Below are 22422 nucleotides of genomic sequence, written 5' to 3' on the forward strand. Positions count from 1 at the left end.
TAGTCCAGCATCTAGGTACTGAACCCCCTCAGGGGCCAGACCCACAACTTCAACAGCTCCGGGCGAGGGTGAAATATTGTGCCCTCCGCCTGAGACAACAGATCCTCAGAGGAATCTGCCACGGTGGACCTATCAGGAGTGATATTATGTCTGAAAACCACACTCGGGCCGGCCACACTGGGGCAACCAGAAGTAGACTGATGCCCTCCTTACGGACCCACTCCAGGACCCCTGGGAGCAGAGAGATCGGGGGAAAAGCATACAGACGTAGCCTCGGCCAGGCCTGTACCATGGCATCCAACCCCAGCGGGGCCGGATGTGTGAGGGACAACCAAAATGGACAGTGAGACGTATCTCGAGACACAAACAGATCCACTTCCATTGCCCCAAACCTCTCCCATATCAACTTCACCACATCTGGATGAAGTGTCCATTCCCCGGGCCTCAGCCCCTGCCTCGACAGGATGTCTGCTCCCTGATTCTGAACCCCCGGAATGTACATTGCCCTTGAGGACAGAAGTTTCCCTTGGGACCACAGGATAATCTGATGCGCCAATCTGTATAGAGGGCGCGATCTGAGTCCCCCTTGTCGGTTCACATAAGCTACCACTAATGTATTGTCCGATCGTACTAGGAAATTGTGACCCTTGCTGTCTGGGAGGAAGCTCCTCAGAACCCTGAACACAGCCAACATCTCTAGGTAATTTATATGCCAGGAAAGATGATGGTCCTGCCACAGACCCCTGGCAAAGCGGCCGTCCATGACCGCGCCCCAGCCAGTGAGTGAGGCATCTGTCGAAACGGACTTCCGGCGACATGACGCTCCTAACACTGGCCCTTGGGACAGGAAACAAGGTTTCTTCCATATTACTAGAGAACGAAGGCATCTGCGCGTTACTCTGATCATACGAAACAGATTCCCCTTGGGGGAAAACCCCTTGGCTTTCAGCCACCACTGAAGGGGCCTCATGTGTAGAGCTCCTAAGAACCCTGTAGAAGGCCCAAAGGTATAATGTTGGATGCCACTGCCATGAGGCCCAGCAGTCTTTGAAATCGCTTTACAGTGATGGCCTGGCCTAGCTTTATCCCGGATACCATCGCCAGAATGGACTCGATATGTCTGGGAGACATATGTGCCTGCATCGTAACCGAATTCCACACCACGCCCAGAAACGTTGTGCTCTTGGATGGTTCCAACACGCTTTTCTTTGTGTTGAGTCTCAACCCCAAACTCTGAATGTGGCCAAGGATGACATCTTGATGCCGAACCGCCATTTCTCAAGACTGGGCCAGAATGAGCCAGTCGTCGATATCATTCAGTATGCGGATGCCCTGAAGTCTCAGTGGAGCTAGTGCTGCATCCATGCATTTGGTGAACGTGCGGGGAGAGAGTGCTAGGCCGAGCGGAAGAACCCGATAAGCTTCGCCCCCGAAAGCGAACCTCAGGAACCTCCTGTGACATGGAAGGATGGAGACATGAAAATAAGCGTCTTTTAGATCTATCGTGACAAACCAGTCCTCGAATCTGATTTGATTCACGATGATGGGAATAGTGAGCATTTTGAACCTGAACCTCCTCAGAGAACGGATGTCTTAGATCTAAAATTGGCCTCAACCCTCCATCCTTTTTTGGAACTATAACGTACCGGCTGTAAAACCCGGACATTCTGTCTGAAGGAGGAACATATTCTATGGCTTCCTTTATCAGCAGAGATTGCACTTCTTGTTCCATCCCCTGAGCCTGCTCTGGAACCACTGCAGTGTGTTCCACCCCAGAGAATTTGGGGGGCGGTGACCGAAATGCAGTCTGTATCCCAATTTTATTATAAGCAGGACCCATGCAGATATGTTGGGAAGATGATACCATGCCTCTACAAAATCTACTAAGGGAACCAGCCTCTTGAGGCTGGCCTTGGGTGATTTCCCGAGCACTGTTCTTGACCTCCTGAAGCGAGAAACCGCCAGGATTTAGTCGATACGGATTTTGTGACCATAATTGATGCTCGTTCTTTTTTTTTGACACGAACGACACTGTGTGCGTTCGCTGGAAATTGATTTGGTTAGTAGGACCTCTGAGGGCTCTTTCCCGAAGCCCTCCTAGCATGAAGGACGTCTCTCAAATCGCCCTTCTGGCCGGAGGATTTCGGCTGAGAGCGTTTCCTCTGTTGCCAAGCTCCAGGAGGAGGGGCTCTAGATGCAACGCACTCTTTTTGCTCCTGGCGATATGAGGAGCTTGATGACAGCTTGGGCTGATGTCTTTGCCCCACCCTACTCGATTTGGACTTAGATTTACGGGGGAGGAAATTAATAAATTCAGCCACAGTTGTCTCTCCGTGGCTACCAAGGTGCCGTAGAGCGGCCGATAGCACGGGACGTCTCTTTAGTAGCACGGAGAGACAGATCTGTGGCTTTACGCATTTCAGAAATATCTTGGGGTGTTGGCCCCTCCCCCTCATCCAAATCTTTCAGGAGGTCGGCCTGGTATGCCTTAAAAATAGCCATCGAATGCAGACATGAACCAGCCCGACCTGCCGCCATATAAGCCCTGCCGACCAATGCAGAGGTGTCTCTGCATGGTTTGCTGGGCAGCGCCGGGGCTTTAAGGGAAGATGCAGCTTCAGGAGAGAGGTATCCAGCTAGTGCCTCCTCTACCTTAGGCATCTTCCCATCTTCCTCGGAAGCAGAGAGCTCAAGCATCGGGCCCTGATCATGGGCAGAAGAAGCCGCAGCGCGGGCTTCTGCACCACAAACAGGAGCCTCGGGATCTCGGGATCTTCAGATGAAGAATAAGAAAGTGCCGCAGCAGTCTCATTCTCATCTGCAAGATCCCTTTGCGATCCCCACGATCTTAATCGCCGCGCCGCCTCAAGAGACGCGGGACCAGAACCGTGGGGAACGCGAGCCTGACCAGTTTCATCGTACACAGCCAGGCGGGAGCGCAGCACTCTCATAGGTAGTGATTCACAATCGCTGCAAGCAGCCCCCTCAAGAGCTGCCCGGGCGTGCTGCGCTCCCAAACAGTTTACACACAACTGATGCGTGTCCCCACCCCTGATATAACAAGGGCAGGGACGCACACACCGTTTAAACTGTTCACTCGCCATTTCTTTTTATATATATATATATATATATATATATATATCTCACTCTGACAGACAAACAACACCAAATAAGACAGAACAACAGAGAGCGCTTGCTGAAGAGCGAAAAGCTAGTGTGTGTGTGTGTGTGTGTGTGTGTGTGCCAGCATCGCTTTTATGCATCCGGTTATGACGTCACATGTTACGTCATGACGCAACACCAATCAGGATTGGAATAGTTTCATTCATACTTCAGAGACGCACACTAAGGGAGCGTCCCCAAAGAGTCGTTTTCAACGACGCAGTGCGAGTTCCCTCGAAAGGGAACATCTGAATAGCAATGACTTTGCTCTAATTGGCTTTGAGCAGGCGAATCTGTGCTCAAATTGGATCAGTTACACATTCAACTTATAGGATTGTGTTAACAAGATGATTTTTTTTTCTAGAGAAGACTGAGTTCTGACAATCAGAATAAAGTATGGTCCACTTCACAGGTTATTCTTTTCTAGAATGTCTCTTAGATAAGAAGGGTCACTCAATGGATCACAGTTTGGCTGGTTGAAATCAATGCATAATTTTTATACATAGAGGAGGTGTACCTCTACAGTAACTGGCTTTATAGATACCTCAATGACTTTTTATCTAACAGTGGCGCAAAGCAACAGAGCTCGCCTTTATATCAAAGACTAATTAAGAAGCTTTATATTAAAGACTAATTAAGAAGCTTTATATTAAAGACTAATTAAGAAGCTTTTCGTTGATTTTCTCCCCTTTTTTTTCTTCCCAACCATCTCCGTTCCTCTTGTTCTCTCTGATAAAAAATGGATCAATAGGTGCTTCTCATGCAGGGTAGCAGCAGCTATCTATTTCACTTCTGTGAAAGATGAAATGGACTAAGAATCAATTTTCAAAACCTCTGTAAAAGTGTTTGTTTGTAGAATTCATTTGTGAATGTCATTTGTCATCAATTAATTTAAATTGTACTGCTACAACATCTTATATTTAACTGGTAGGCCAGTCTCGAAAATAATTGGTGGAAAGAATTCATTTGTTTGAATTCTTAGTGACCTAAGCTAGTTTTTATCTGTTTATTGCTCTATAGCCAGAAAGTGAATATATGTATTTGTATTGAATTTAGTGTGCAAAAAACAATGCTTTGTTTAGTAACGTGTCAGTGTTGGTGGCAGTGTTATTATTGTTTACTAAATCTAAAAGTATTACAAATAAATGTTGTTAGTTGACATAAAGTCAAAATAAAATAAAATATAAATATTAGATAAAAAATAGAAATAGAATTGTTGTCTTGGTAACTAATTGAAATAAATTAAGTTGAAAGTACAAAAATGACTAGAACTGAAATAAAAATAAAGAAAAAATAGAAATGACAAAAACAAAAAAACACTAAAACTACAACTAAAATGAAAACTGAAAATAAACTAATATATAATACTAAATTAACAGAACTAATCTCTGATTTGCAAGGTTACAGTTTTTGAGACATTTATTATCACAAGCAGAACTTTATTGTTTCCTTAGTTATGTCTGTGAAATAATCAGAGGTTAATTTGTTGGATAGACATGTTTTCTTTTTCTTTCATTTTTTTAAATATATAATTCATGGAGACTACCATGTTTTGATTTAATGTAACCTTGTCCATGTATTATTGTGCTACAGTCTATTTCAAATAATCCTACCCATAAACGGAACATAAAAACAAAAATAACTGTCAGTTTACATTTCCATAAAAAATAAAAATAAAATAAAAACCTTTTCCTATCTAAATGGGTGATTGTTGGCCAGAATACGCTGAATTGAGGACCGGACTTTTTTTGCCTGGCTAGTCTGGCTAGGCGAGACTAATGAGAGTCTGCTGGGCGGCATGTGTCATGTGATGAGACCGGTCTTTGATAGCTACGACTACAGCATCTCCACCCTGATCTCTACACATAAACACCGTCTTTGATCAGCATGGGCTCTCTCTCACACAGACACACAGACACACAGACACACACACACACACACACACACAGAAAGACAGAACGAGGATAATACCGCTCCCTGTGCTCTACAGCAAGAGATATGAAGATATGATTTTTCATTTCAGTAGTTTTTTTTTTTTTTTTTTGGCTGGTGATGCTCCTGGGATTTGAGCTAATGGTTTTTTTAAACTCATAAAGATGGAAGGTAGGCATGCTAGCCAGATGCTCTGTGCTTTGGTACATTTTTAAAGGAGCCGTTCTTGCAGTAACAGTGGTAACAGCAGGTACACATGGTAATCAACGACACTCCAGTGCGCTCTCTTACAATCAGACATCTCAGAGACAAGAGACGAGACAAACAAGAGATTACTTGGCAGTACTACAATAAACAATAATGATAATTTAACTTTGCTGGATTTACCTCAACCTTTTAAATTAAATTGTTTTGAATCCAACTGTATTGAATGGCCTTAGTGAACTAAACAGAGCTAAACACTACTGAGTAGAGCTGTGCTGTACTGAATTGAACTAAACTGAGCTGTGAACTTAGTTTATTAAAGTGAGTTGCACTGGTCTTCTGATACTTGTGCTTTACTGATGTGATGTGACCTGAACTCTGCTGTATTGAACTTAGTAGAACTGAGATGTTGGAGATGTTGTGATGTAGTGAACTGGACTGAAATGAACCAAACTGAGATGTACTGAATTGAACTGTGCTGATCTGAATTAAGTAGACCTGAGATGTTGATCTGTAGTGAACTGCACTGAAATGAACTAATCTGAGCTATACTGAAGTGAACTGTGCTGATCTGAATTGAACTTAACTAAACAGAGCCATACTAAACTGGACTGAGTTGAGCTGAATGGAAATAACTTGAACTGAACTGAGCTCAACTGAATTAAGCTGAGGTGGAGTAAAGTGAGATGTTGTGCTGTATGATCCGAACTAAACTGAACTAAACTGCTGAAATTAATTAAATTAAACTAAACTGAACTGAGCTGTACTGAATTCAACTGTACGGAACTGAGCTATACTGAATTGAACTGAGCTGTACTGAATTGAACTGAGCTGTACTGAACTGAACTCAGCTGTACTGAACTGAACTGAGCTGTACTGAATTGAACTGAGCTGTACTGAATTGAACTGAGCTGTACTGAACTGAACTCAGCTGTACTGAACTGAACTGAGCTGTACTGAACTGAGCTGTACTGAATTGAACTGAGCTGTACTGAACTGATCTCAGCTGTACTGAACTGAACTGAGCTGTACTGAATTGAACTGAGCTGTACTGAATTGAACTGAGCTGTACTGAACTGAACTCAGCTGTACTGAACTGAACTGAGCTGTACTGAACTGAACTAAGCTGTACTGAATTGAACTGAGCTGTACTGAATTCAACTGTTCGGAACTGAGCTGTACTGAATTGAACTGAGCTGTACTGAATTCAACTGAACTGAGATGTACTGAACTAAACTGAGCTGTACTGAACTGAACTCAGCTGTACTGAATTGAACTGAGCTGTACTGAACTGAACTCAGCTGTACTGAACTGAACTGAGCTGTACTGAACTGAACTAAGCTGTACTGAACTGAACTCAGCTGTACTGAACTGAACTCAGCTGTACTGAACTGAACTGAGCTGTACTGAACTGAACTAAGCTGTACTGAACTGAACTCAGCTGTACTGAACTGAGCTGTACTGAACTAAACTGAGCTGTACTGAACTGAACTCAGCTGTACTGAATTGAACGGAGCTGTACTGAACTGAACTCAGCTGTACTGAACTGAACTCAGCTGTACTGAACTGAACTAAGCTGTACTGAATTGAACTGAACTGTACTGAATTCAACTGTACGGAACTGAGCTGTACTGAATTCAACTGAACTGAGATGTACTGAACTAAACTTAACTGAACTCAGCTGTACTGAACTGAACTGAGCTGTACTGAATTGAACTGAGCTGTACTGAATTCAAATGTATGGAACTGAGCTGTACTGAATTGAACTGAGCTGTACTGAACTGAACTGAATTGAGCTGTACTGAACTGTACTGAGCTGAGCTGTACTGAACTGAACTGAACTGAGCTGTACTGAACTGAACTCAGCTGTATGGAACTGAGCTGAACTAAATCATGCTGAAATTAATTTAACTGAACTAAACTGAAATGGCCTGTACTGGGCGGACTAAACTGTACTGTACTGAAATGAATTGTACTTAATTAATATGAGCTGAGCTGAGCCGAAGTAAAATAAACTGAACTGAACTAAACTAAACTCAACTGATCTGTGCTGAACTGAACTGTGGTGATCTAAACTGGGCTGCATTTCCCACAACCATTGTGAGCCTATGTAGATTGTATTATTATTATTATTATTATTATTATTATTAACTATTGCCACCATTAGTCTCTATCATCTTTTGGGAAATGCAGCTCTAAACTGTGCTGAACTGAGCTAAACCAAACTGAGCTGTACTTACTGAAATGTACTGAGATAAGCTGGATTAAAGTGATGCACTGTTCTGAACTGAGTTGAGCCGTGCTGAATCGAGCTGAGCTGATCCACTTTGAGCTGAAAAAACTCTATCAAACCGAATTGAGCTTATCTGAACTGAATTGGAATGAACCAAGGTTATCTTAACTAAACTGACCTGATTAGAATTGTTTGTTTAAAAAGACAGGAGTGATACAAACATAGTGTGATTTAAGAACAAATGAGAGAGAAAATGGTAGAAAACGACAAGCACTAAATATAAGACAAGGATAAAATCTCCTCATACATCTTATCTGTATCTTTGGCAAATTTTGGAGTTAGTATTAAACAGAAATGCTTTTTAAAATAGTGTTATTTAATGCCCTGTTTAATTGTTAAAGCATAGTTACACACACATGCATAGTTCACATAACCACACATATGTGAGCAACTCTTGACTGCTGTTCACATTTTAAGAGCTTTAAACAAGCCTGATCCTTTATGACAAATGTTACACTTAAAATGACCTTTCTGCCCTTTAATCTTAGGGTTATTACATTGCACACATGATCTTTATTTTTCCACTAAGACATCACTAATATTTTATAAACTTGTCATTGTGTGATATCTGTAAAATGAGCCAAGAAACACAGCGACTGTGTGTGTGTTGTGTAAATGATGGAGGCTGCAGCTCCTTCTGCAGAGCTGAGGATGATGGACATTTTCTATTAGCCGCTCTAACGCCACTCCCAGTGTGAGAGATGAGTCTGTGTGCTCATGTGTGTGTGTTTTTTTTAGTTAGATGCAACTCAAGATAGACTTCTACATTCTGCCAGACTCTAGGCTATACTGTATGTAGAGAACATGATTGACATCTCTAACAAGACACTCTATCACAGGAGAGTACGATACTGTAGGGTCCATGATTACTTTTTTGGTGTTTTTTTAACTGATTTAAAAAACCATTACAATTTTAATTCAAACAATGAGTCTTATTTACTAATAATTGCACTGATTAATCGTATTTATATGCACAGTAGAACAAAAACATTCCACCTAATTCATAACATGTATGCACACATGAATTTGGTCTTAACTTGTTCTAATGTAAAGTTTTGTTAATTAGAAGCATTCTAAAAGAGGGATCATATGCCCAAGGTAAGTAATGTGCATAAACACACCTAAACCTAAATATCCATATAAGGGTATTCTGTACAACCTTTGGTGTACAGCCTTTCGTCACTCTGATGAGATATATAGGATAAAATATGTATGCAATAAATGTAATTTTAACACGTTTATATGGTTTATAAAAACGTTCATAAAAACGTTTGAATGCAGATTTCATACTTTTAGTGAAATAGACCCAGTTATTTGCAATGGAATAATCCTCATGTCATGTATGATTAGCATGTTTTCATTTCTAATTAAAAATATTGGGATGTTATTTTAGGAGGCCAAAATGTAAACATAAAAATGTCAGGGTGATAATACTATCCAACGGATGCTTGTTTTCGCCACAGAATAAAAACAATTCAAAAGATAATTGCGACATTTTATCTTGCAGTTCTGACTTTTTTCTCAGAATTGCGTGATGTAAAGTCGCAATTGCGAGTTAAAAAGTCAGAATTGCGAGATATAAATTTGTAAACGCGAGAAAAAAGTGCGTTTATATCTTGAAATTCTGAATTTATTTATTTTGTGTGCCTCAATCTTTATTATTATTTCAGTTAGTAAAAATTTAAAAAAAAAATGCCAAAACAAGTTTAGTCCATGATGCAAAATGACATGTGGTGCGATATTTGTTAAAAATGCTTTTTATTTTTGAAAATAGTGATTATATGTGTACTCCCACATGTTTTCAGGATGTAGCCTAATGAAAATATGTTTTTTCTTTGACGGTTACACTACATCACATTTTAGTCAATACATTTAAGATTTTGTTCAAATCAGTATAGAAGTTTTTCGAAACCAAAATGAAAATGATTTTTTTCTTCTTTTTTTTATAATGGACACTCTTATACCCATTTATTCATTTTTTTTTTTTTTTTTGAGTAATGCAGCATTGTAAGACGCTACATTCCTCAACACTGGTGTGCAGGTTTCTAAATGAGCATCTCTGCTCACAGGCTTTCAGCTCAGTCCCTCTCTTCTAATTAGAGGCTTATTATCTGAACAGCTGTCTTCCTGATGCCCACTCCAAATATGGGGGCACGTATACACACACACACACACACACACACACACACACACACACACACACACACACACACACACACACACACACACACACACACACACACACACGTACACACACTCACACACACACACACACACACGCGCACGCACACGCACGCACGCACACGCACACACACACACACACACACAGAGTCATTACAGACACATTAAACTATAATAAAGTGCTACATCTGCCTGCTGGGCTAAAAGGTGCAGTGCTGCTGTGTGTGGAAAATAATGATTTTATGATTTAATGCAGTGTGAGTGTGAAACATGTTAACTCGCCAGATGTTGCTTGCTTGTTTGTTTTGTGTTTGCGTGTGAGAGTAGTAGCACACAAATTATATAGTTTTTTTCTGGCTGTCAGACACCAGCCAAAAGTATAAATAGGTCTTCATTAGTCTCATGTAGCCAGACCTTCAGACTGACGGAAAAAGGTATTGACTCAATAGCAGCTTTCATTGATCAAGGACCAAGGATCTAGAGGACGTCTGACTGACATATAAAGCAACCAATCACAGCTCGTTTTGGGGATCATGTTTAGGGGCGTGAAAATGTAACTTCGATGTCCCTATAATATCAGACCGGTGTGTACGACTCTTGGATGTATTTTTGAAGAGTCAATGCTGCAAACGTTACCTTCTTCACATACTTTTGAAAAAAAAAAAGTTGTCATTGTGACATTTGTAAACATGAAGGCGTTCTTCTTCCATGAGGGGGTTTGGCATCACGGCATCTTTGTTTCCAGTCGGACCGTTAAAGAATGAGTCACACACATCTTGTAGAATTCAACCAATCAGATCAGGGGTTCAGCCGACAGTCTGTGGGTGTGAGGTCTTAGGCTGAGACTAAGTCTTCATATGCTAGTATATAATATATTTACTTGTGAGGTCAGAAATTGACATTGTTTCATATAAGTCCTTATTTACAAGTCGATGCTGTTTATTATTTAACAATTTGTTTACTTTTTTCAGTTTAACCAATCATAAACAATGTCATTTAAACTTATAAGTCTTAAAGGCATAGTAGCAAAGACAGCCTGTTCAATGTTAACACAATAGCCTAACCATGTGTGATGCAATAAAAGGATATTCGTAGTCAATTTTTTTGTATGTACAATTTCTCTTTTCTCAAAAACATTGAAGATGTACTTTCTGGCACTGAGGTGAAAGCAGCAGCTGTGGGACGTTATGAGAATTCAATACAGTCTGTTCCCTCTCTCTGGGGGTTCTGATGGCACCTGTTCTTCATCATGTGCTCTGTACTCACTCAAGGGCAATGGCACCCTGAACACTTACTTCACTTACTCATTTTGTGTGGGTTTGTTATGAAATCCTTTGAAACTTTGAAAACTAAGTTGAGCTGCTGACTGTGAAGTTCCAGAAAAACCTGGTCCTCTCTTGACCTCTGCTCCAGCCATTGGGTTACAATTATAATAATTCTGGAAGAAAAAAAAAGAAGTTCTTATTGTGCATATCATTGAGTAGTTTGTTTGGATGGCTCATTTCCAATAACTTTAAAGGGTCATTCCACCGGTGGAGACATGAATATGTATTGAAAGTGGGTCATATATGTAATAGAATATTATCTTAAATTTCTAATTTGGGACCTTCTTGGCCGATAAAAGGCAGAAAATGACTTTTTAGTATTGTGGATTGTAGACAACAATCCCCATAGTGCATTGCAATGCTCAGCTCCGCAGACCGCTCCCACTACAGTAGCTAGCATAACTGCAAGATATTTGTGCAATGAACCTGCCACGTTAGCGTGTTAACAAAATGAAAATAAACTTACTTTACAGAAAGACGACCATTTGACCCTGTAGGCTTTGGCTGACGTTGCCAGTTGACCTTAGGTATTCTAAAGTAGGTCTCCAGGAAGCCGCTATCCATAAGGGGTGCAAAACTCGGGTGAGCAACAACACACACGTCCGTGTCATCCTCTGATTCCGTAATTACTTCTATTAGAAATTGGCACCGCTGGAATTCTCGGCAGCAGACAGACTCTTGTTCTGTGTACATTGGCGCACAGTGAGAGCACAGGCACCACCAATCTGCCCCAACTCGAGCCATTGCGAGCTCCTCGTCCACGGCAGGCAGATCGTCTGCATCGGCTGTGGTGGCGGCAGCTTCAGCCGCCTCCTGTTCCTCCATAGCCCTCAGCTGCTCGTCGCTATACTGTGGCTCATAAAGGTAGCCACGAACATCCGTTTCTACCATAACTTCGTCAAAATCCTGATCCTCCAAAATGCATCCGTCTGCGTATTCAGTACCTTCTTCCATATTTTCAAAAAGTTTCTGCCAGTGAAATCAAACGCACTGGCACTGATCTGATAGGTTTGTTAGCGCATTAGGTCCAACCCCCTATGGGTGGGATTGAAAGGGTGGGAACTAGTCTTTACAGAAATCCCCCCCTCTTACACCTCCTACAATGACGTAAAATTACGGTTTTTGTGTCATTGTAGGAGTAAGTGAAAAAGGTAAATAGAGGATTTCTCTCATCTCAGGGGAAAATGAAAGAGTGTTGCACGACCATTCAATAGTATGACTGGATTTCTAACAATGGAAATCTTAATGCAAATGGGTGGAGTGACCCTTTAAATATACAGGTCCTTCTCAAAAAATTAGCATATTGTGATAAAGTTCATTATTTTCCATAATGTAATGATAAAAAATTAAACTTTTATATATTTTAGATTCATTGCACACCAACTGAAATATTTCAGGTCTTTTATTGTTTTAATACTGATGATTTTGGCATACAGCTCATGAAAACCCAAAATTCCTATCTCAAAAAATTAGCATATCATGAAAAGGGTCTCTAAACTAGCTATTAACCTAATCATCTGAATCAACTAATTAACTGTAAACCAGGGGTGGTAAAAGTACTCAAAAATTATACTCGAGTAAAAGTATATATACCTAAATAAAAAATGACTCCAGTAAAAGTAGAAAGTCCTCCATTCAAACATCACTTGAGTAAAAGTACAAAAGTATCCGATTAAAAACGTACTTAAGTACCGGAAGTAAAAAGTAAATATTCAAACTGTAAATATAAATAATTAAACAGATCAATTGTTTTGGGAGTGATATGCAATGTTTTAATTGAACAAATTATTAGATACTGCAATTAAGAATTTGTTAGATTTGCAATCATAAGAGACAATGAAGCACCTTGCGTCAATTCTAAACAATTTCATTAAGTTTAGTGACAGCAAATTATGCTTAATTTTTAAATTAAGAAAATCTCACCTAATTCTGTAAACATAGGCTACAGAGAGCCCTGTCAGCTGGTATTCTTACATGTTAAAAATACATGTGATTTTTATTATAATAACAACTTTATAATATCTTGATGGTATAATTAAAAATATAATAAATATATATTGCACATTAAACAAAATACTAATTTATACTAATATTAAATATATTATAAAATACTAATTTTTCTAGCCAACTAACATGGTATGGTCATTAAATGTTTTTTTTTTTTCGTGAGGTAAATGTAACGTTATATGACATATTGTTCTCCAGCTGTTTTATTGACCTCTTTCTGCGGTTGAAAAACACTGATTTATTGATATTATGTATAAGGTATATACATTTCGGTAAGTTGTACTGTATCTTTCAACATAGGCTACCTATTATTGTTCATTTGTGTTTATTTACAATTAACTACTAGTAAAGAGATTAACGGCACCCCATAGCAGGCTCTAGCTATCTGTCACGTCAAATTTAAAACGTCCAAAACGGTATTTATTGTTTGAATTTCGTAATAAAATTGACAGAATCTGAGAGCTGAGAATTTGTTTCATATCAAAAGTAACCTAATCTGTCTTGTCTGTCGGTGTCAATGTCCTCTTTGCTTCGCGATTTTTCTCTGCGTGAGAAAATGGATGTGTGTCGTGAGAGCGTGTGGAAAGTGTCAATTGCGTGAGTCTGAATGAGTGAGAGTTGGCAGCTCTGCAATAGACATGTTCCATAACATTAGCTGCATCAAACAGAAGATGTGCAAGATTCAAGGTAAGCGGGAATCTCGGGATCATTGCTGGGCAGAGCTGCACCTTCACCTGTTTCTGCGGTCATCTTCCACAATGGCGAACTGACTGCTATGTGAGCGTATGCTGGCAAAGAGCTTGAGCATTCTTTTTTTCAAAATAAAACCAAGTTTTTCATTGGTTTGGAAAGCCAGTGTAATAAATACTTGGAGCAGGCATGGGGAAATGTAACGGAGTAAAAAGTAAACTTTGTCTTTAATATTGTAGTGGAGTAAGAGTAAAAGTAGATGCAAATAAAAAATACTCAAGTAAAGTACAGATCCCCGAAAAAAATACTTAAGTAAAGTAACGAAGTATTTCTACTTCGTTACTTACCACCACTGCTGTAAACACCTGCAAAAGATTCCTGAGGCTTTTAAAAACTCCTAGCCTGTTTCATTACTCAAAACCGCAATCATGGGTAAGACTGCCGACCTGACTGCTGTCCAGAAGGCCATCATTGACACCCTCTTAAGGCCGCTATCGAAGCATCCTGGGCCTCCATAACACCTCAGCAGTGCCACAGGCTGATTGCCTCCATGCCACGCCGCATTGAAGCAGTCATTTCTGCAAAAGGATTCCCGACCAAGTATTGAGTGCATAACTGAACATAATTATTTGAAGGTTGACTTTTTTTGTATTAAAAAAACACTTATTTTAAAGGTCGGATGAAATATGCTAACTTTTTGAGATGGGAATTTTGGGTTTTCATGAGCTGTATGCCAAAATCATCAGTATTAAAACAATAAAAGACCTGAAATATTTCAGTTGGTGTGCAATAAATCTAAAATATATGAAAGTTTAATTTTAATCATTACATTTTGGAAAATAATGAACTTTATCACAATATGCTAATTTTTTGAGAAGGACCTGTATGTTAAAATATCACTTGAAAGTGTTCCCAAAGGTTCATACACAGCATTTTTCATTATCTTTTTTTGTTATGAAATAAATTATACAATTTATTATTGTAGTTCCATGTTGCATACTGAATCAATCGAATCGAATCATTAAAAAGATACAGTACAAGAGAACAAATGCAACTCGAACATTTGGAAGACAAACTAGTGATGGATCTTGAGGTCTGTCTTAGCAGTTTTATCTTGCTCATGTAACTATCAAACTAAATATGCCCTTTGTCAATAAGAAAGAGTCATCCAGAATAGCAAATGTAAATATAGAAATATTACTGTCAAGCCTGTGTGCGTTTCTTTAAAAGTTAAAGTTTGGGCAAACATTTGAGAATCGACTGGAGAATAGATAGGGATGGGAAACCTTTAATTCTTACCGGAGGGACATTTGCCCTTCCAGACAATCTAATAGCTCAATTCCCGACTATTTTCACTGTGTTTTGTGTGTGGCAGAAATGTGGCTGCGTCCAAGATCGCATACTCTCTTGAGTAGGTACTTATTTTGGATAAGTAATTACTTCATGGCCGCTAAAAAAGTACTTTCTGTATAGTATGAGTACGAATGTAATCTGGACGTACTACATCATTGTCATGTGACCTATAAGCAGACCCGTCGCCAGACCTCAGTCTTAAGGGGGGCATGTGAAATGCATGGGGGGGCACAATTATTATTAGCCTACACAGCCTACGTATATATTTATAATAATCAACTCTAGTCGCGCAGCACGTAATCATCACTTTTAAACATATAACCAACCCCAATATGACCAGGTCGCCTATAGCCTACACCACATTACATAGAAGCAATGTTATGAATATCCATAAAACACTTGACTATACAGCATATTAGATGTAACACCAGAAGCATCTCTCAAACATTGCATTTTAAAGCAGTCAACAGAGAGATATGCATTGCCATGAGACATACACACGCATGCACATACACTCGCACAGAGACTTTGAATCTACCGGTACTTTGAGTGGAGGCAGCGCTGTCTTCTCTCCAGTCCCTCCTGTCAGTACAGCGGGAGGCGGTGTTTCTCCGAGCAAATCCTCCTCATCGAAATATTCTTCCACTCGGAAGGAACTGGAAACCTCGTTTTGAAACAGCTTTCAAAAATGCGCGGTAACTGTTGAGCGGCTTAGTTGTACGTCACGTACGTAGCCTAACGTTATTTTTAGTAAGGCTGTGATAGGCTGTTGCAGTGTAGATTCCCATCAATCAAATAAAATCACACCATTGTTTCTTTATATTTTTAACGTTTTAATGATAAAGAATGTAACACAAAATTAGCAACTATGATAATATTAAAATTAAATTATCTATGCCTCAAGTGGGGGTCACAAGCATTTTTTGGGGCGGGCCCGGCCCCCTATGGCCCGCCCATAGCGACGGGTCTGCCTATAAGCGTCAGTTGCGTCACTTGACTGCCATTCACAAATCCTCTCCCATGGCCTCATGGGATAGTAAAGTGTCAATCATATGCACACTTCAGGATATGCCAGAAGTAGATCATCCGGGTACTTTTTGCCTACTTATTTATGAGAACTGTGAATTCGGACATACTTCTTTTGTTACATAATGTTTTTCGCCTACTATAGTAGGGAGGTATGTGATTTCTAATGCAGCCAGTCTGTCTATGTAAGTATCTCCTCTACAACCAGCTTGATTTTTCAAAATCTTGATACAAAATCTTGGTTACTTTGCTCTGTTGTGAAGGAACACTACCATTCAAAATGTGGAGGTCAGTAGGATAGAAATTAGTACTTTTATTCTGTAACTATTTATTAAATTGATTAAAACTGACAAAGACATTTATTCTGTTACAAACGATTTTTGTTAAACAATAAATAGCTTAACCTTCTATTCAAAGAATTCTGAAAAAAAGTATCATGGTTTTCATATAAATATAAGCAGCTCAACTGTTTATTGATAATAATATGTAATGCTCCTTGTGCAGCAAATCAGCATATTAGAATGATTTCTGAAGGATCATGTGACACAGAGGATTAGAGTAATGATGCTGAAAATTCAGCTTTGTCATCACAGGAATAAATTACGATTTAAAATATATTAAAATATATGTTATATATTATGTTATTTTAATATATAATAATATCTCACATTAGTATTGTTATTTTTTGCTATTTTTTTAAAATAAAGTCAGCCTTGATGAGCATAAGAGACTAATTAAAAAAAATAAAAATTAACCCCACACTTGCTTTGTCTGCTGAATCTTCTATTTGGTTTTGGATTATACTTTTGTATTTGCTATCTAGTTCATCTATGCTGCTCATCTCCAGCTCTCCCATAGAGGGCGATGAATCTCTTCCCATCCTCCATCTCGTACATAGGGAGAGAGAGCTTTGTGATAGGTTCCCACTGTTAGGGCACGTTTCTTCTGCAGCGTCTCAGTGCTCAACCTCTCTTTCTCTTTCTGTCTGTCTTTCTCTCTCTCGGTCACTGCAGAGCGACACTCTCTGTTACGGCAACATGCAGAGAGACTGCCTGTAGCACTGAACCCATCTAACGCTGCTAGGAAACCTGCACACTGTGGCCACAGACCTGTGGAGACCTGGACTGCACACACACACACACACACACACACACAATCACAGACACGCTCAAATCATCGCCTGCAACATCTGGCTGAACCGTGCAAGAGAAGTGCCGTTCCATTGCGCTCTGTGAGTCGACGAAACGTGTGTGTGTGTGTGTGTGTGCATGTGTGTGTGTGGGCTTCGGGGACTGCAGTCTTTATTTATTTCTCTTCATGGAACTGAGTATGTGAGACTCATCAATTTGTGTGTCATTTGCTGTTAATTTCCTGCTCTGTGTCATCCAGACAGAACTATGTGCCATTCAGACAGAACTATGTGCCGATGATCTGTGTTGGATTTTAACACATGATTTGATTCTAAAGCAGAGGTTTTCTTTAACTGATTGTGTGTGTTGTGTGTGTGTGTGTGTGTGTGTGTGTGTGTGTGTGTGTGTGTGTGTGTGTGTGTGTGTGTGTGCGTGTGTGTGTGTGTGTGTGTGTGTGTGTGTGTGTGTGTGTGTGAATAACATGATTGTCATGTCTAGTTAACCAGTATGTCTGAAGTAGGTTATTCTAGACGCATCGAGTTTGTTCTACGTGGAGTTTTTATATCCATCAGTGTGCATACATTAATCGATGGGTGATGTGTGTGTTTGGTGGGTGCACATTTGAAGCATGGAAAACTGGTTTCTGACACCCACATGTTACAGCTCAGTTACATAGTATGTCTTTTTCTATACTGTCCTTACCTTTTTTTGACAACACGTGACTGCGCCTGTGATGTCTTACGTTTCAACCAGCTTGTGTGCATTTAAATTATGCTTTAAAGAAAAGTTTAACCAGAAATGAACATTTTCTCGTTTTTTCAAACCCCTTTGAGTTTCTTGTATGGAACATAAAAGAAGACATTTTGAAAAATGTTCATGCTGCCCTTTTCCATATAATGAAAGTGGATGGGGACTGGAGATTTTGAGCTCCAAAAAGGTAACAAAAGAACTATAAAAGCAATATACAAGTCATCTGTTGGACTTGTATGTCTTATAAAAGACATATGATACCTTTAAATTAGAAACAGACTAAAATTTAAGCCATAATTTTGTTTGATAGCCGTGTTCACCTTTCAAGTGGATGGGGACTGGGATTGTCAATGAGTGCCATAGTCATTAATATAAGTCCATATGACTTGTGTATTTTATTCCAAGTCTTCTGAAGATATATCATCACTGTGTGTTCGGAACAGGTCAAAATTTAAGTCTATATTATCTGAATTGTATGCTCCACCGTAGATCTCGAATCTTATTTGTAGATGTGCATAATCAAACTTAACAATGTATCACACTGAGAGTACCAATGCATTGCACACTAAAAAATTCAATTTTAGGCGAAATGGCCCTTTAAGGATGTGAAATGTACTTACTGCTTTTCAAAAACTTGTTTGTTGGAATGATTTAGAAATTTGTAGATAGTCTGTATGTTCTCACTAGTCACTGAATTTGACACACAGTTTTAATATACACACACTAAAATGTATTTTTTTTTTTTGTAAACTGGCCCTTTAAAGATGTAATGTTCACTGTGATAATTACTGCTTTTTTACTGCTTTTTTTATGTTTGTTGAAAGGATTTGATTTTTTTTTTCTTCTAATTTTCAAACACGTCAATGTTAATTTTTTGATGAACTTGCCCTTTAAGGATCTAAGCTTAACTGTGAAATTGACTTGAAATTAAATGATGTATGTTTTCACTAGTCTTGATGCTGGTTAATGTGACACACCACGGTCGAATATACGCTTTCTCAAATTTTTATTTTTAGGTGAACCGGCCCTTTAAGGATTTAAGCTTTACTGTGAAATTTACTTAATACTCTTTGATTTTTTTGAAAACAATTTTTTTTTGAGAATTGGGGGGGATTTTGAGAAATGCAGTTAATGTGGGTTGGGGTGGCTCTATTTCACTGGATTTTTTCCATATTCCCTTATCTGTCTATCTCTTTTTTTCGCTTCAACCCCCCTCTTATTCTTCTCTATCTGTCTGTCTGCTGATAAAGCACATTTCCTGAAGAGAACCCCCTCCCCATTTCATCACAGGATGTAATAATGATGACTGTGTGTGTGTGTGTGTGTGTGTGTGTGTGTGTGTGTGTGTGTGTGTGTGTGTGTGTGTGTGTTTTTATTACTGGAGCGGCTCATGGGGATCCCTACACACTTATGTGTTCAGATTTCAAGTCTTTTCTATGTACTAGGAAAAATATCCATGTGTGTGTATCCATGACTTTGTGTGTTCATATCAATGGGAAATAAACGAAACCGGAAGGAAGGATCCTCTTAAAAGCCTGAAAAAGCTTTTTGACCACTGAACAAAGTGGAAACTATTACATACGTTTTCTCACAGCTCTTCAGGCGATCACTTTGAGGTTAGGTTTTTGTATCGAGTGACAAAATCATGGTTTGCTGCAGTATTGTCAGGCCTTTTCCTTGGAAAATAGAATGACCACACAAACATTCGCGTAATGGAGTCCTTTATTACCACAGAAAAACTGCACACAAAAGCATTTCTTCACAGAGTTTATTGTGAATGTGAAGTAAATGGCAAGGAGCCTGTTATCAGATGAGATTGTATCGGGGTAGAGGGTCATCTAACCGCCTGTGTGTGTGTATGTGTGTGTTACAGGAGGTGTTGTGGATAAAGATCTCAGGCAGTATCTCAACCTGCGATTCCAGAAGGGATCTTTGGACCACGAGCTGCAACAAATTATTCGGGACAACCTCTATCTTCGAACAGTACCCTGTGAGTAACTCTCCACCCTGATTTCCTTAACCTTCAACACTGCTGCCCTCACTGGCTTGGCCTTTTCATGGACTTTTTATCGATGAATTCAAGGCTTTGGTAAGGGCTTGATAGGATGCACTTGGTGGTTGCTAGCAGGTTGGTAATTGGTTGTTAGTTTGTTTTGGGTGATTTCTAGCAGTGTTAAGATGAGGTTCACACACAGCTCAGTTATTTATGGGAGTGACAACTGCATTTTATAACCGAACACATAACCGTACTTTTCAGGACTCACAAACGCATTCTTGTAAAACCCACTACGTGTGAACGTAACCCGACTGGACAACTAGTTGTGTGCCACGTCATACAGTGCGAGAAATCAGAGATAAGAGTTCTGTGTCGTCTGAAGGTTTTAGATCCAGTCACTTTCCTGTGAGATTTGTTCTACACGCGACTCAAATGCTCCGCTTTCCACCCAGATATAAAAGCTACTGTCAGTTGATGAAGATTTGAAGGATGGGACTCGTGTGGCTCGATTGGACTCTTGTCTTATTAAAAGTGATAAGACTTTTCAGTTTTATGGAGGTCGCAATCTTTGAGATTACTCCCATTGGACGTTCATACAGACAGTATTCTATCTAGACGCTACTGTACGTTGCTGTTTCAATGGGGACATTACGGTTGACAATTCCAAAAACTGACAGTGTGAATGTAGCTTGGGAGAAATGGGATTTCTCAACTGTTTTATAGAAATCATAAGTATGATCGCTAAGAACGGAATTGCGCACATCTTCTCAACAAGCTTCATAATCTGAGATATTTGGTGAGAGTTCAACTACCTGAACTTTAGTACGCATCAAAGCACATGGAATAGTTTAAAACACACAAAGTCTAGTCTAGCTGCCCATTTGTGATAGAAAATTCCATTAAACAGCTAAACACAGTCTTTACAGTCATAATGACATGAAGTTTGTATCTGTATATTTAGAGATGTAGTCCGTAATTAAAGAGATATTTTGACGAAGATACAATACACAGCTGTCTTTGGACTACACCAATACTTGAATGGATTTCCGGGAGGATTTTGCTCAAGTGAAGCCCTGTGTGTGTGTGTGTGTGTGTGTGTGTGTGTGTGTGTGTGTGTGTGTGTGTGTGTGTGTGTGTGTGTGTGTGTGTGTGTGTGTGTGTGTGTGTGTGTGTGTGTGTGTGTGTGTGTGTGTGTGTGTGTGTGTGTGTGTGTGTGTGTGTGTGTGTGTGTGTGTGTGTGTGTGTTTGAGAGAGAGAGAGAGAGATTACTGTCCAGCTGAGAGACTGAGCTGTGATTCCATTAGACCAGAGAGCGACACGTGAGATCCGTACCCAGGAGAAAGAGAGTGGTTTGGAGAATACAGATGAGAGAGAGAGGGATGGATGACAAGAGATTACGATAAAAAATGAGAATGAGGTGTGAGGACCATATATGAAATGCCTCAGATGTTGGATTCATTGAACGCTTGCAAGAGGAAAAAGAAACAAGGACACTGATAGCTTGAAATAAGAAGATCAAGATGGAGGTAGAGAGGAAGAAAGATTGGATAGTTTGGAAAAACCCATGCATACAAATTTATTTTCATTCATATGTAATGCAACAGCTCTTATCCAAAAACCTAGTGAGCTGCCTACTTAGAAAACATTTTAAGGGCATCATAGGTGTCCTAGCGACAAGAAGATTGTTCCAAAAGGTTGCCAGCGTATTTGCATTCTAAGATATCTCGTTTTGTTTCAATGTGAAAAAGGGGTGAAAATGTTCCTCCAAGAGGGTGGACTTTTACTCAATATTGGTGTGCAATGTTTTTTTGGGGGGGTTTTCGTATTGTTTACAAAATGATAGCTTATGAGATGTATAAGCTTGTAAGATGCAAAATGGTTTAGATGAAATTAACACTTATTTTAGGAATATTCACTTACTATGTATTTCTTAAGGTTAGTTATCAGACTGCCAACAATTGTTATGTGGTTAGCATAGCAATATGCTTATGGCACACTTCGATCTATTTACTTTTATGTTGTCACATTCTTAGCTTAACACCATGCTAATGGAATCAATTGTTTAATAAACGTGAGGAGTGCTGTTTTCTGTGGCGCATACAAATAATCTTGAAACTGCCAAATATTGATCACTTATTTGTTGTGTTACTATTCGATTCTCATGCTGTTTGTTTAGCAACATGCTAACATCACACTTTATTGGATTTAATTGTAAGGTGTGACTCTAGTTCTTAGTTTAGCATCATCCTAATGAAATCAATTGTTTGATAAATGCGAGTAGGCGAATTTTGTCAAGATTATTTGGTCTATTGCTAATTTAATATTCTTAGCATAGCACCATGCTAAGGTAACACTAGCTAGGAGTTTTTTTTT

The 22422-nt window shown here is 39.4% G+C and overlaps 1 protein-coding gene across 12 annotated transcripts in view; it reads left to right on the forward strand.

The window, feature by feature from the left end:
• magi2a (membrane associated guanylate kinase, WW and PDZ domain containing 2a) overlaps positions 1-22422 on the forward strand; it is a 287056-nt gene that overhangs the window by 61562 nt on the left and 203072 nt on the right. For 11 of the 12 annotated variants that reach the window (XM_077234024.1, XM_077234025.1, XM_077234027.1 and 8 more), the window contains exon 2: positions 19927-20043. In XM_077234024.1, the coding sequence (XP_077090139.1) occupies positions 19927-20043 (117 nt within the window). Of the gene's footprint in view, positions 1-17179; positions 17405-19926; positions 20044-22422 lie in introns of those variants that run through there. The other variant, XM_077234035.1, reaches the window with a different exon arrangement.

This window comes from Siphateles boraxobius, unplaced genomic scaffold (genome assembly GCF_051911475.1).
Source record: "Siphateles boraxobius isolate OS27281-9 unplaced genomic scaffold, OSU_SipBor_1 19, whole genome shotgun sequence".
In the NCBI taxonomy this organism is placed as follows: domain Eukaryota; kingdom Metazoa; phylum Chordata; class Actinopteri; order Cypriniformes; family Leuciscidae; genus Siphateles; species Siphateles boraxobius.